At 29.6% G+C, this 15,291-nt stretch overlaps 1 protein-coding gene across 6 annotated transcripts; it reads left to right on the top strand.

Annotated features, from left to right (window-relative positions):
• The first annotated feature begins 681 nt into the window (after window positions 1-681).
• On the top strand, window positions 682-3,409 carry LOC107950165 (protein TRM32). 6 transcript variants are annotated; one of them, XM_016884949.2, is made up of 4 exons: window positions 682-790; window positions 1,058-1,270; window positions 1,607-1,692; window positions 1,761-3,409. In XM_016884949.2, the coding sequence occupies exons 2-4, from the start codon at window positions 1,114-1,116 to the stop codon at window positions 3,078-3,080; spliced, it is 1,563 nt and encodes a 520-aa protein (XP_016740438.1). In that variant the 5' UTR covers window positions 682-790; window positions 1,058-1,113; the 3' UTR covers window positions 3,081-3,409. The 6 variants fall into 6 exon arrangements, with proteins under 6 accessions (XP_016740438.1, XP_016740437.1, XP_016740436.1 ...); XM_016884948.2 differs by having other exon boundaries at window positions 698-790; window positions 983-1,270; XM_016884947.2 differs by having other exon boundaries at window positions 751-888; window positions 983-1,270.
• The last annotated feature ends 11,882 nt before the right edge of the window (window positions 3,410-15,291 follow it).

Here is a 15,291-nt window from a genome sequence, read left to right as displayed (position 1 = left end):
CATGATTATTAAGTGATTTTTTTAAATTTTAAAATGACATACCGGTGAATTTATAAAAAAAAAAATTTAATGATGATAACAATCAAATCTGAAAGACTAAATTCCTAAAAGTAAAAGTAGAGGAATTAAATTCTAAAGGTATAAAATGTATAGAAACTATAAAAAAAAATATTTACTCTATCTCCCAATGTTGCACACAAATAAATTAGTATTTTTAATAATTTGTAGTAGAATTGGATTGGATCAATTTATTTAAAAAATTGATAATTGGATTCGAGAATAACTCTTTCAATGTTTGCAAAGAAAGTGATGAAATATAGTCCTAGAAACCACCCTAACCCAAATGAAGTGTGTAAATGAAGTAAGAATGTTAGATTAGATTTCCATTTTTAATTCAAACTGTTTCTAAGAAAAAGGAAGAATTGTATTAAATATCCTCCATTGACATGACTCACTACTGACCCTACCCTCTCATCTTTTCTTACTATCAACCACTAAATACATCATGCATGCATAAAACAAAAATTAAGTAAACAAAACACATCATGCCTGTATGTTTTGTAACTAAAATTAAGCGAATCGTTTTGAGTGGTAAAAGAGTGGGTAATCTGCAGAAAGTGGGAACTTAACATTATCTACTCTTGATTTTAATATTATTGTTATAATGGTTGGTCAGCTAATGTTATCCCATTGCTTACTTCATACACGTTTGACCCTTTTATATTAACTTTCGACTAATCTTTGCCTAAAACCAGAAACAGTGGACCAATCTTGTCCTGCCTGCTAAACTGTGTGCCTTCATATACTATTTCTTCTTCTCTTCTTTGTTCATATGCTTATTGATTCTTTAAGCTTTTTGATGCTTTAATGCGTTTTATTTTACATCTGGTATTTATGTTATTGCTGTTTTGATGCATAAATTCATTGAAAGAACAGTTGTTTTTAATAAATTTTTATCTGATGTTTCAACTTTGTTTAACAGGTATAAATATGGAAAACAATTTCCATACCCTTCCATCTCTTGTTTCATGGTAGTAATTGAATTATTATATATCAGGTTTTAAAAGAGGATTGAAGGCATTTTAAGGGATCCATTTGCTGTCGTGTTTCAATATGGGAAGGGAATTTGATAATGATGATGATGTTGAATTTGGGAGTTATCATCACCACCATCCTGGTTGCATGGGGGCCATATTTGATTATCATCATTGGTATAATGTCAAAAAGATGTTCCCATACAGAAAGTACAACAGGGGAAGACATGTCAGATGTAAGCAAAATATCAGGCTTGTCTCATCTTTTGATACTACATCAACATTTTCCTTTTGCAATTTCATCTTAGCATGTTAACACATAAATCAATTTCTTACCATCAAAATCACATATAATTCATACTTAAATTATGTAGTCAAAGATTTATAGGGACTGCCATACGACCCTTTTGGCTTTTTATATTGGCTCATAAGCAAGAAGACTTCATGCGAAGCACTCATGTTTAGTGCATACCTCATATTCGATACTGTCACTTGAGTCCGAGCGAAAATTCTCTTCTGAAGCTGCAAAATGATTGGTTTCTATGGTTTAATTTAGGCTATTTCGATTGCAGGCTGTGCAAATCCACGAACTATTTCCATGGAACGTGAAGTCATTGAAACCCAAGGATTGTTACATGCTGAGGTTGACCACTTCCAAGTAAGTTTACATTATAGTTTTTGTTTTATCATGCAATGAAACATCAATGGAGTTACCTGATTTTACAGGTTCCACAGCAAACAAGAAAAACAAGTCTATCCATCAACAAAGGCTCAAATAAAACCTCCACAAAGGCGTTTTCAGCAAGACCAGAGTTACTGCAAATGTATTCAACCCATCATTTGGAACATTCAGGTTTCGGTTTTGGATGGATTAATCCAATTATTCTCATCAACATGAGAACTGACACCTCTGGTATGAGCTCGACTTCGTCTCCAGCAGAAGGGAAAACGTCTGATTCACCACGAACTCGATATCTGCGGTTTAGTACACTCGAGCATAAGCAGAAGGAAGTTTGGTCATTCAGAAAAGGAGAAAAAAAACAAGTTGCTGGTACTCAATCATCCCAGGGATCTGATTCTCAAAAGCGGAACCGTTTCGTTATGAATCGACTCAAGGATTTTAAGCAGAAAATTAAGCAGGCCATCAAGGAAAGCAAAAAGGGTACTAACCACACCATTCAAGCTTCTATAAATGAAGATGGTACTGATCTTGATATCAACAATGGTGGACTCAATAGGATGAGCAGAACGAAGTTGATAAACGAGTCATTAGATCGATACACGGAATCTTTCAAGCATGGTGCACATAATGGACCAAAATCAATCAGTATTGGTGAAGGTATAGATAAGTTTGAACTAGTGGAAGCTGTTATAGAAGCTGAATTGCAGGAGAACATGAGAGAAATAAATAACCCTGATAATTTTAGTTCAACTTGTTTATCAATGGAAACAAATGATGAAAACATTGCTAAACCATGTGACTTAGCAATGGAGGAAACCAGTCCTCACCAAGAACAAGAGCGTGTTTGTGAAGACAATCCAAGCAGAGAACAAGAGGTTGATCTATGTTACAATTACGTTAGAGATATTCTGGAGCTATCAGGTTTGCTACAAAACCAATGCCTCCATCCATGGTACTCACCACACCAACCATTGAACCCTTTGCTGTTCAAGCAACTGGAGACATTGCTGCACCCTGAACTTAAACATTGCTCCATTGATGATCACCAGCTTGTTTTTGATCTAGTTAATGAGGCACTCGTGGGGATGAGTGAAAAAGCATGTGTTCATAAATTCCCCAAGCCCTTTAACCGTGGCATTGGTTTAATGTTTAAAGGAAACGCTGTTCTTCTTCAAGAGGTGTGGAGATACGTCAGTGGGAACATGGGGTTTCAACAGGAACATGATGGGTCGTTGGATGATATTGTGGGTCGAGATATGGAGAAAGATGCTTGGATGTTCCTTCAAGGTGAAGATGACTTTGTGGCACTTGAGCTTCAAGAGTTGGTTTTCGATGGGCTTTTAGATGAACTTCTTTGTGACTGATTGAGGAGAATATGAATTCGAGCTCCTCTTAGTTTCTAATATATATATAAGCTTTGTTTATAGATATTTTCTTACACTTTTCTTTCTCTGTTATATGTAAGTGTGGCTTGTTGACGAAATCCATGTTCATGAGTAGGACAGACTGAAAATCGAATATGGACTATAATTTGGGGACGTATGTTGCAATTAACAAAAGAAAATACTAGAAAAAGGAGAAGGAAAAAGACGAGGAAGAGGGGGAAATAAAAAAAATTGTTAGGTATATTATGATTTTTAAAATCATGTAAGTTAAAAATAATTAATATTAACAATTTACGTTATTTATGTTATTCATATTTATAGCTTCCTTTTCATTTCAGGGTGCCATCATTATCTAGCAAACTATGTAATTTATATATCACATAATAAATTTTTTGGTCCTCCATTTAAATTTTCACCTCTTTAGTCGTTAACATTGCATTTTTTGTCAAATCACCCTAAAATAGATGAGAAAGTTAAATTTTGTTAACTTTGCTACATGGCATACACATGGATTACCACGTAGATGACATATTAATATTTAATTTTTTTTTTAATTTTTAAAAAATAAATTTTATAATTTTTTGAATTTTTAAAAATTTTAAAATTTTTAAAATTAAAAAAACAAGTTAAATGCTGACATAAGTTAACATGTATGCCACATAATCAAAATTAAAAAATACATTAATTTAGGAGCTAAAAAAGATAAAAGATTTAAATGAATGACTAAAATAATTTTTTTTTTGTAAAATTAAAGGGCACAAATAAATCATTATGACTTTATATATTAATAAATTGTAATTTAAGTTTACATAAGAAAAAATGTATGGTAAAATGAGTAATAGTAAACATGCAATATATTTTCACAAAATAAAACTTAATTTTAAGAAAGAATTGATTAAACAGTTCTTTTCAGAATGGGTAAGCTTAAATAAATCTTTAATAATTTTGGGTTGATTATGTGTAATTATTTTATCAAGAAAATGTTTTTTTTTCAAAAAAAAGGACTCAAGAAATGTTATTGATAAAAAAAGTGAAATCTTATTCATAAAAAAAGTCAAGATAAATTGTAGTTTTAGATTTTTTCACTTAATTTAAAATTTTTTAATTTTTGTAATTACATAAAAAATAATTTCACAATTTTATTTTTATAATAAAAATATTATTATTTTCCATAAATCTATTTTATAATTTTAATAAATATTTAAATAAATAATTCATTATTTAAGATAAAAAAACACTTATATGTAAAAAAAAATAAGAAAATGCAAAAAAATCAATTAAGCCCAAATATTAAATTCACACCCAATTAAGTCCCTGTCATTAATAAAAAAAATCAATTAAGTTCCTGATTTTCATCATTGACCATGTTGACTGTTAAAATAAATTGACAGAATAATCAGATGGTGACACGTGGCAACTTGTGGTTTACTATAATATTTTCCCATAAAAATATTAAAAATAAAAAAAAATTATATAAACTTGAAAAAATTATAAAATATAAAAACTTATCAATATTATTAAAATATATATTTTTATAAAATTAATAAAGTATATTTAAAATTTTATTAAAAACATATAAAAATCTTAAAAAATTATAAAAAGTAAAAACCATAAATATTAAAATCTTATAAAAGTAGAAAAGTATACAAAATATTAAAATAAAAAAATAATTATTAAAAATATTAAAATTGATATAAAAATATATAAAAAATCATGAAAACTTATAAATTTTATAAAATCATAAAATACACGATTCACACACATATAGTTCTCACACATATTAAATCAAATATTATATAACATGTGTGTTTGCATACATGTCATTCAATAGAACATGAGGATTTGCATACTATGTCATTCTATATAACGTGGGGGTTCGCATTCTATGTCATATTATATAACATGGGGTTCACATACTATGTCATACTATATAACATGAGGGTTGGGTTCGCATACTATATCATACTACATAACATGAGGGTTCGCCTAACAGTTCTTATAGGGTTTGCGGGTTTATTTATCATACTATAAATTTTTTTGGATGAAGAAATCGACAATCTATTGGGAGGAGAGGGACGAATTTGAAAACCTTGAAATCCTTGATTGAATAAAGTAGTTTTGACAATGAAAAATAACAGAGAATTCTTGAGAGTTTTTCTTAATTTTTTTTCTAAATATAAGATCTAGGTTTTGAAAAGATTGACTATTTATAAAACTTTCTTTCCCTATTTGAAATAGGTTTAAGTATTCATTTAGAATTAGGATTGATTTAAATTAAAAAAAATAGTTTTTGGTCTGGGTTAGTTTGAAAATTCAATACTTATGAAGAAATATTACATTTTAGAGGGTCGATGACCTTGATACATAGTTTGTCCTTTATACTTATTCAATTGTACCTAATTGGTATCTGAATATTTTTTAGGCTTTGTTAGTAACTAAACTTGTGGTTTAAATATTCATTTAGAATTAGGATTGATTTAAATTTTAAAAAAAAAAATTTGGTCTGGGTTAGTTTGAAAATTCAATACTTATGAGGTAAAAATAAAATATTTTAACTTAAATGTGCACAAAAAATTTTGAATTTGAGACTTAAGAGAATGTTAAGTCTTAACTATTGAACCAAGACTAATTTTTATCATAAATCTTCAAGAAAATGTTTTTAAGAGTTATGGCCAAGCATCAAGGGAATTTAAAAAAAATCAACAAAGGTGTGATTAAGAGAGTTTAAACCTAGAACCTTTAGCTTGCTTAACATCTTGCCAATAAGCCTACTGGGCTATTGTTATTAATTTTTTACCAACATAAATTTTTAAGGCAATTTAAGTTCACTTACCCTTTTTTTTTATGCATTAAAAATCTAAATTTTACCCTTATTTCTTCTAGTCATAATTTTGGGATATGACATTATTAGATTCTTTTTATATATTTATAATATTATATTTTTTATTGTCTAAAAGTACATAGTTAGTACTTAAACATTTTTTTTTGGACCTAGTTGGTATCTAAATTTATATTCTTTCACCTAAGTTGATACCTCTACACTCACATCGTTAGTTTGTGATGGCATCGCACTGATAGCCAATTCGATGGTGACATATTGTAGTTTCTCAGTATGCTAAATGACGAGCATAGATTAAAAACTAAAAAATCTTTTAAAAAGAACAAATTAATAAAAATATAATTTTTTTCGCATTAGAATGAACTTGGACAAATGGTTGTCTGGGTACATCTGAATTTAGACACCCTTATGTCTAGATTCATTCTAGATTTATTTTCAGTAAATTTATATAATTTTAATTTTTTATACAATATCAATTTTTAAGTTATTATTATTTTCAATATATAAAATAAAAATTTATAAAAATATAAAAATAAATATAAATAAAAATTATAAAAAGCATTTAATATTACAATATATAAATTAATAAAAAAATTAAAAAAATTTATAAACTTCTAAAAGTATATATAAATATATAAAATAACTAAAAAGCACTTCTACAATAAATCCTGTTAAATGGTTGTTTAGATGCATTTGAATCTAGACAATCATTTATCTAGGATTATTTTTTATATAAAAACTTTTTATATTTTTTTATTAATTTATATATATATTAATTTCAAAATAATAATACAAATAACTTGATATTTTGTAAAAAAATTAAAAATATATATATAAACTTACTGAAAATACATCTAGAATGAATATAGACAAATGGATGTCCAAATTCAAATATATTTGGACAATCACCAGACTATCCCGAGGATCTGAGGATAGGGTTTGGAATGAGGTAATCGTAATTTGAAATTTGTAATAAAAATTTTAAAAATTAAATTTTGAAAACTTAAAAATTTGGAGAAACTTTGAAACTTTGGAGAAACGAGTTTTGATTTTTGCAATGGGTATTTCGAGTCCTGTTTTCATTCTGAATCTGATAGCCTTTTATAGTGGGCTATTATCTCTTTACATCATTTGAACCGGAAAATTTTCCCTTTCATTATTACATTTGAGACTTTGATTAAAACTTTTCAGAGAATATATTCTCTGATTACAAAAATACAAATTACAGAGAATATTTACTATTCATGCATCTTTTCTTGCAGGGGAATATTTACTGTTTTCATTAGAGAATATTTCCTGTTCACTCATCTTTTCTTGCATCATTTTTTCTTGGTCCTGGTGCTGGTCACTGAAATGGTATCATCTGCAAGATCCACTGTCTTGATTGAGGATGCTGAAGATTTTTCATCTTCGGATTCAGAATCCAATGAGCTGAGCATTTCAACCATGAGTTTTTTGTATTCCTTTTTGGTCTTGGCTTGAGCTAACATCGCACTAGCTGTCGACTTTGCTTGAAGGAATTTTGTTGTGGTTTGATCCGGGGCTGCGGACTTACATAATCTTGGATTCTTGTTAAAAAAATTATCCAAATATTTTGAATCATATTTTTCATTATTAAATTTGTCCCATCATTTAGTCCTATAGTTCCGAACTAGTAATGGAATTCCAATATATTGATCTTGCTCATAAGAATAATTCCATGAAACAATCCAAGAAATGCACAATTCCACCATTCTTGGAACCAGTTTGGGAATTTAAATTGCGTGCTGTATTTGAAATATATGAGCCAAGAATGTCTCATGTGTTGGTTGTTCATTAAGAAGGCATTGTACCATGCCATTTGGTAATCCCAATATGTAAAATATGGGTACTGGTATATTTTGGTGGTAAATTTGGCTGGGAATTTCTTTGGAGAATTTGGGTTTTCACTCCAATCTCTTGGTCGAAGAATTTTTAGTATTTGGGCTGTTGAATGGGTAATAAAATTTGGATCTTTTAGGTCTGTGTAATGTTTGAATAATACTGATCCAGTTTGAACCAGTATGTTTTCATAATACTGTTGGGGTTTTTGAGAATCCAATGGTTTGAAATGCCATCCATTGAAAAGTTTTTTTGCAAGTATATGTGGAGGTTTTTCTTGAAATTCTTCCTCCATAACAAGAATTTTTTCAAAATATTTGTTTGGAAAATATTGTGAAGATTTTTGTGTAGCAGTCTGTGAAGACACTGCTATCTCTTTTGGAAAAACATCTTGGAGAGAAGCCTCTTTTAAAATATTTTTGAGAGATTTTGGTTTGTGTAAAACAGTCTCTTTATTGAAATCTTTGCTGCTTCAGCAGCAATTTGTTTGAGAGGAGTTTCCTCTTTCATTTGTGAAAAGGCCAATGCTACTTCTGGGGATTGAGAAAGGGACTCAATCCATTTTTTGATTTGAGAACCAATTTCATTTGGATCTTGTGCATCTTGAATTATTGTATTTTTGGAGGATTTTGACGATGATGATGATTTCTCATTTTCTTCTTCATGGCAAATTTCATACCATGACTTAATTGGTTTTGAGGAAATTTGGGTTTTGGATGACTCTCCTATTTTCCCTTTTCCTTAGTCTCGGAGTTTGGGTGGCATTTTTGAAGAAACTCTCTGGTGAGAAAATCAGGCAAAAAATTAGTTTCTCCTTTGATGTATTCAATATCAAAATCAAATATGCTCAAAATTGACTGCCATCTTGCAAAAATTTGTTTTGAGGCAATATTTTGAACATCTTTTTTGTAAAACTTCTTTTGCTGATTTGCAATCAATTCGTAAAAAAAATTTTTGATTTAATAAATCACTTTGGAATTTTGTAATGCACAAAACAATTGATAAATTTTCTTTTTTAATAGTACTATAATTTTGCTGAGTAGGATTTTAGTGTCTGGAAGTAAACCGGACTATTTACTCTTTTCCTCCTTTAACTTGTTTTAGGATCCCACCGTATCCTATTTCAGAAGCATTTGTTTCTACAATCTTTGGGGCATTTGGATCGGCTAAATATAAACAAGGAAGCTTAGTGATTTGTTTTTTGATTTGGGTGATAATATCGGTGTGGTTATTTGTCCAAGGTTGTGGATTCTTTTTGAGCCTATCATATAACAGTTTACATAATTTGCTAAGACCTGGATAAAAGTCTATGACATAATTGAGGCTTCTTAAGAATCTTTGTAATTGGACTTTATCAAGGATTTGGTTTGGGAATTTGCTAGCAAACTCTATAGACCGTTCTATTGGGGTAATGGTTCCTTGGGTAATGTAATGACCTAAAAACCTTACTTTGGTTTGGAACAAACTTATCTTGGATTTAGAAACTACTAAACCATTATTTTTTATGACTTTTATAAAGATCGATAAATGTTTAAAGTGTTTTTTTAAATTTTCTGAAAACACTAATACATCATCGATGTATACTATTGTGGATTGAGAATATTGGTAAAAAATATCATATCATTCATTATTCTTTGAAACTCAGATGGAACATTTTTAACCCAAAAGGCATTACATTCCATTCATATTGTCCAAATGGTATAGTAAATGCCGTTTTATATCTTTCTTCTTCTTTTATTTGGATTTGCCAAAATCCAAATTTCATGTCAAATTTTGAGAAAATAATTGTATTACAAAGTTTCTGTAGCAAATCTTTCTTATTTGGTATTGGGTATCTAATCCATTTTAAGGCTTGATTGAGAGGTTTGTAATTAATTACTAATCTTGGCGTTCCTCTTTCGAGTTTTGTATTTTTTATTACATAGAATGCTGAACAACTCCAAGGAGAACTGTTTTTCCTAATTAAATTTTTATTAAGAAGGTCTTGTATTTCTTTTTTACAAAATTCTCCATTTATTTGTTCATTTGTATGAGTCTTGCTTTTGTAGGTATTTGTCTTTCATCAAAATTATTTTCATATGGTAATGTTACTTCGTGTTTTTTCCTATTCCAAAAGGCATTAGGAATGTCAGAACAAATTGTTGATTCTATTTCTTCTTTGATTTGATTTATCCTTTTTTGTACTTTTCTTTTTCCTAATTGTTCAGTCAATTTTTTAAAACATATTTCTCCATTTAGAAAAGAGATTTGCTTCTGTTTATGATTAATTAAATTATTAATTTGCCCATTATGGATGGATAAAGATTTTAATAAGTTGAGATTTCTTATTTTTGGTTTTTCTACAAAAGGAAATTCTATTTTAGTATTTAAAACTTTGGTGGAGATAGAATTATTTGTTACTTTATAAGGTTTAAGTAAGAATATGAATGGAGTTCCTAATATGACATCTTGGGTAATATCTTTTACCATTAAAAAACATGTTTGATAGTTTATACCTTTATTAGATATTTCTGCATTGGGAATTTTGTAAGTAATTTTTAGTTTTTTACCATTTGCAGCTTTAAGATAGTCTGATGTTTTGTTATAATATTTTGTTGGAATTATCCCTTCTCTAATGCAGTTTTGGTCCGCTCTTGTATCAAAAAGGGCTATTGTTTCTAATTGAAATTCATTGTTTATGACAATATTTATTTTTATTAAATATATTCGAATAGATACTTCAGTTAGAACCATCATATATTCCTGTGTATTTTTTTTAGGTTCAGGTTCAGTTTTTGATGAACTTTTTTCTGAGGTTTCGTGTTTTAAGGTCTGCATTTGTTCTTTCATTTCTTGTTGTTCTATTTTAAGTTGAGAAAATTCTAATTTAATTTGTTTTATTTCCAACTGTAATTCAGAATTTGTAATTTGTCTTGGTTTTATTTTTTCATATTTATTAAATATTATATCTTGTATATTATACATTTGTGATTGACTAGAAATAATTTCTTTTTCTTTTTCTGGTTTATCTTTTAATGAGGATTTTAATTTCAAAAGGCATTCTCTTTTAAGTTCTGGGTCTTGAATTTTATCAATAACTTCAATAATAAAATTTTGATCTTTGCTTAACATATTAATTGAGGGTTCATTTTCATCACCAGAAGACTGGATGTTGTATGTAATTAGTCTATTTGTAATTCATCTGTTTCGGTAGATGTATCATTTTCAGAAGAAGTTGTTTCTAATAGAATCTCATTTAATTTTTGTTCTATTTCTTCATCTAGATTTAAATTATTGTTTTTTTTAATTTTACAATATTTTCAGATATATCCTGGTTTTCCACATCTATAACATTTTATTGTTTTATCAATTTTGTTTTCTACTTTTTGTTTTTTTCCTTTTCTGTATTTTCTATATTTGGATTTTTTATAATATTCTGAAATATTCTTTTTCATATTTGTCGGCTTTATAAGGCAACATGTTTTTGAAAAAGAAGGTTCATTCCTAATGTCAAATTGGTGGCAAAATGATCCTAATTACTTTCTACACTGATATCTTTCTTTCTTAAGTTGTTTTTGTAATTTTAAATCTTGACAAATTTTTAATCCTTCTTTTTGGGTGAAACTAATTAGTTCACCATATGTAAGCTTTTCATATGAAATAATACCTCTGTAATTTTCTCTTATTTGATTTCTAACCTTTTCTCCTAATAAAGTGGGAAGTCCTGTTAGAAACTTTTCTTTTCAAAATGGTTGTTTGTTATCAGATCTTTGCATAACTCTAGTCATAAAGACATCTTTATACCATTTAAAATCGGTTAATTTTTTGCATTTTAAATTTGATAATAATTTTGAATTTCTATCTTTAAGATGAGAAGGATCTCCTATAAAGTGTTTAGAGATTGAGAAAATTAAAGTTGCTACAACATCTTGGATTTCTCTTTCTTGTTCATCTAAAATAATTCTTCATTGGTCATCCTTTTTTATTGCTTTTAAAATTTCTTCCTCTTGGGTTTTAGTGAGTGCATGATCCCACCATCCTTTTAATTGACCAGTAAATCCTACAGCTAAAAGATTAGCTATAGCATGATCACTGATTAATCCATTTTGATTTTGGGTTTTATAAACATTTGAAACCATTGTCATTTGTTGTAATAAACTAAGAATATTGTATTCAGACATTCCATCTATATTCCATTCATAAATTGTATTAGCATTTTATTTATTCTGGAAAACAAGTTATTCTTCTATGTTAAGATTAGGTGCAGTGGTTTTTGGATAATATAATCTTTTTGGTTCTTTCCAAGCCATCTTGTTAATTTATTGTTCATCTGACTGGTTAAAGTCAGATTGAGAGGATTGGTGTAATTTATTTACTAAATGTTGGGCTTGTATTGGGGTATCAGGGGCAATTAATTCAGACTTGTAACTTTCTAAAGCATTAAGTCTATTTTGGATTTCTGTTAAGAAATCATTTTGGGATTTTTAGGAAGGTTTTGGAATCTCATAAGGTGTGAATGTTGGTTATTTAGAACTTTTTTTGGTTATCTCTTTTACTGGTTCTTTCCTGATCGGTTGGCTTTCCACCAAATTCTCAATATAATCTAATTGTTTTCCTATTGTATGAAGATTGATATTTGTAATTGTTTTGTTCTACTATCATTTTAATATATTTTGATGATATTTGTTCTCCTGCATCAGGAGCTCTCATTCTTAAAGAATTTGCTTTTATTCCAGTATTTTTGTGAAGATATTGAACCTCCATTAAAGGGGGATGTCGAGATTCAACTTTTCCTTTATTAGTCTGTCATCTAGTATTATGTTTTACTAAAACAAATATTTCTGAATTTTCTCATTGTCTTGCATTATTAGTCATTGATGAATATGTTGGTGACATATTAGGTGAATTTTGGGGACTTTCTTCCTGTCTGGCATAGATAGGTTGAACTATATTTGAGGTATTATCTATTCCTTGTAAATTGGTTCTAAATGTTGTTGGGATAGAAGAGACAGTGGCTCTGGTTGTCTTAAAGTCTACTGTTTGTGTTTCTGGATTTGACTCTTCTTCTAAATTTAACCTTCTAAAAGTTGTGCTGGTACTTCCTATTTCGAAGGAATATCTTGGAGGCATTCTTTGTGGCCTGTTGAATTTTAATTCAACTGTGCCATCTTGGTGCTGAGAGATTTCACTTAATGAAGTGTTTCTTATGAGAGTTGGTGCCACAGGGTCTGTAGCACTCTCAAGTTTCCACTTATCAGGAAGGTTTATCTCATGCCATTATATTGTTCTTGGGATTGTGATATGAGATATTGTGGTATCTGTCTCTATTAAGAGGGTTTCTCTTTTTGGGCTTTGGAGTAAAGCCTTGGTATTAACAACAAAATACATAGCTTTGAAATGGAGTCTATAGACTAATGTTAATACTTCCGTACCAGGAAGCATTTTGTAGTTATGGGTATGTATTTGGAGGGTCAAAGATTGTAAAATATTTTTGTCAGTCAAAGAAACTATAAAATTTGGATAACAATTAAAATGTATCGGGCCTGTACATAGGCTTGTTTCTATAGTTCCTAATAATGAGTCATTAAACATGATGTGTCTTTAGTCTCTTAAGACAACTAAAATTGAGGTATTTTTAGTGGCTTCAACACTAAGAGGCTTGACACCAACCTGGACTAGTCCAAAATGAACATATTTGTATCTTTGTTATTTGAGTTTATTAATGACGACTCTATCTAATAATTGGATTGTTTCATATTCTTTTTGAATAGGTAAACTCCTTTATTTTGTTTTTATAACGTAACTGCAAAAAACATTTAAATTTTCAAAAGTTGTTTTCTTGTAGACTTGGTTTGTTGGAACTCTTGGAAGAGTCCAATTATCAAATCTTTGGGGAATATTTTCATAATGTTCTTCTTGTTCATTAACAATGTTGTTTGAGGTTTGGTCGGATTCTTGGGATTGATTAGAAACAAAGCTTGCAGAAGAATTGATTCTTCTAAGGAAAGGAAACATTCTTTGTTTTCTTATTTCCTACAAGGGGGTTCTACTATCTGGATTTTCGAATTATTAAAGTTGCCTACAGGGATACTTTGTCCTTGACACGCCTAACCCATGACTAACTGGACAGTGTATCAATTCTCGGCAAAATAATAATACATTAATGAAGACAGTTAAACCAGAACTCGAAAATATTGAAAACAAATTAAATATTTTCAAAACTTAAAAATATCTACTCCTCCTTAGCCCTGATACCAGACTATCCTGAGGATATTCAATTTGGATAATCATTTGTTTAGATTTATTCTTGATTTGAAAAAAAATATATTTATTAATTTATTATTTTTAAAGTTTTTTTAAAAAATTTAAATCTACCATGGAACGTACTAAGAGATTGCCAATTGTCATTGTAGAAGCCCAAATTTGCCGGCCCACCAGAGAAAATAAAACAAATAAGCCCAAATCAAAATAACCCAAAATCAGCCCAATAACAGAAACCCTAGCCCAAATGGAAAACAAATTTCAGCAGCAGAAAACCCTAGCCGCTGCACCTAACCTCTGCCGCCTGTCACGTCGACCACCCACCGCCACCTGCTTTACCAGGACTTGCAAACACGCAACAAGAGAAGCAGAAACAGAAGCAGACAAGACCAGAATAGCATATTTAATTTTTATTTTCGGCTATAAAGCCGATTTGTAAAAAAACGAAAAGGGGGGACTTTTTTTTTAGATCTTGTACAAATGTTCTGAGAAATATAAAAGCAAAAAGAAAAAAAAAACAGATTCAACCCAAGATTGCAAGCAGTGAACGAAAAAGAAAAGCGTTAAGGTCTTTTATTTTTTTATTTGTTTTCCTTCCTTTCGAAGCAGTTCATATACCCATTTTTTAAATTTGTTCGTATAAATATAAAAAAATAAAAAAATTTACCTTTTAAAATTTTCTGACCACCTTGCATGGTGGCTGGCGCGGCGACGATGCGGCTCACCAAAAACTGGACCTGGTCCAGAGAGAAAATTCCCCCTCCCTCTTCTTTTTTTTTCTTTCTCAATGCCCAAATGATTTTTTTTCTCAAAATAGTGGTTTATATACCCTTGTAAAACGACGCCGTTTTGGCCAGCGTCCTTAAGCCCCAAAACGACGTCGTTTTGACTTGGGGCGGACCGACCCGACTCGAACCTCCTAGGATCCGCTTGTTTTTGGAACAGAGGGGTTATTTTCGCTATCAGTCCTTCCACTTTTGAGGCTGTTTACAATTGGGTCCTATCCCATTTTATTATTTGTTTTAATTTTGCCCCAGATTTCCATTTTTATTTCGATTTGGTCAATAGACCCTGTGTACAAACTTGGCTGGAACGGCACAGTTTAGCCAACGTGGGAATATTTCCCTTTTGGTCCTTTTCCTTTTCACGCGCATTACAATTTAATCATTTTTGTTGTTTTTATTTCTATTTCCAGTCCCGAAATTAATTTAGTTTCTGATTTAATCTTATTTTCATTATTTAGGTTATTTT

This window comes from Gossypium hirsutum, chromosome D03 (assembly GCF_007990345.1).
Source record: "Gossypium hirsutum isolate 1008001.06 chromosome D03, Gossypium_hirsutum_v2.1, whole genome shotgun sequence".
Taxonomy (NCBI): Eukaryota; Viridiplantae; Streptophyta; class Magnoliopsida; order Malvales; family Malvaceae; genus Gossypium; species Gossypium hirsutum.
The sequence above is the reverse complement of the archived record's forward strand: the minus strand, read 5'-3'. Positions and strand labels throughout refer to the sequence as shown.

Coding starts and splice junctions, on each gene's coding strand:
- LOC107950165 (XM_016884949.2), top strand. CDS start 1,114: ATGGGAAGGGAATTTGATAATGATGATGATGTTGAATTTGGGAGTTAT. Junction 1,271..1,606: donor CAGGGGAAGACATGTCAGAT/GTAAGCAAAATA, acceptor TTTCGATTGCAG/GCTGTGCAAATCCACGAACT. Junction 1,693..1,760: donor CTGAGGTTGACCACTTCCAA/GTAAGTTTACAT, acceptor CTGATTTTACAG/GTTCCACAGCAAACAAGAAA.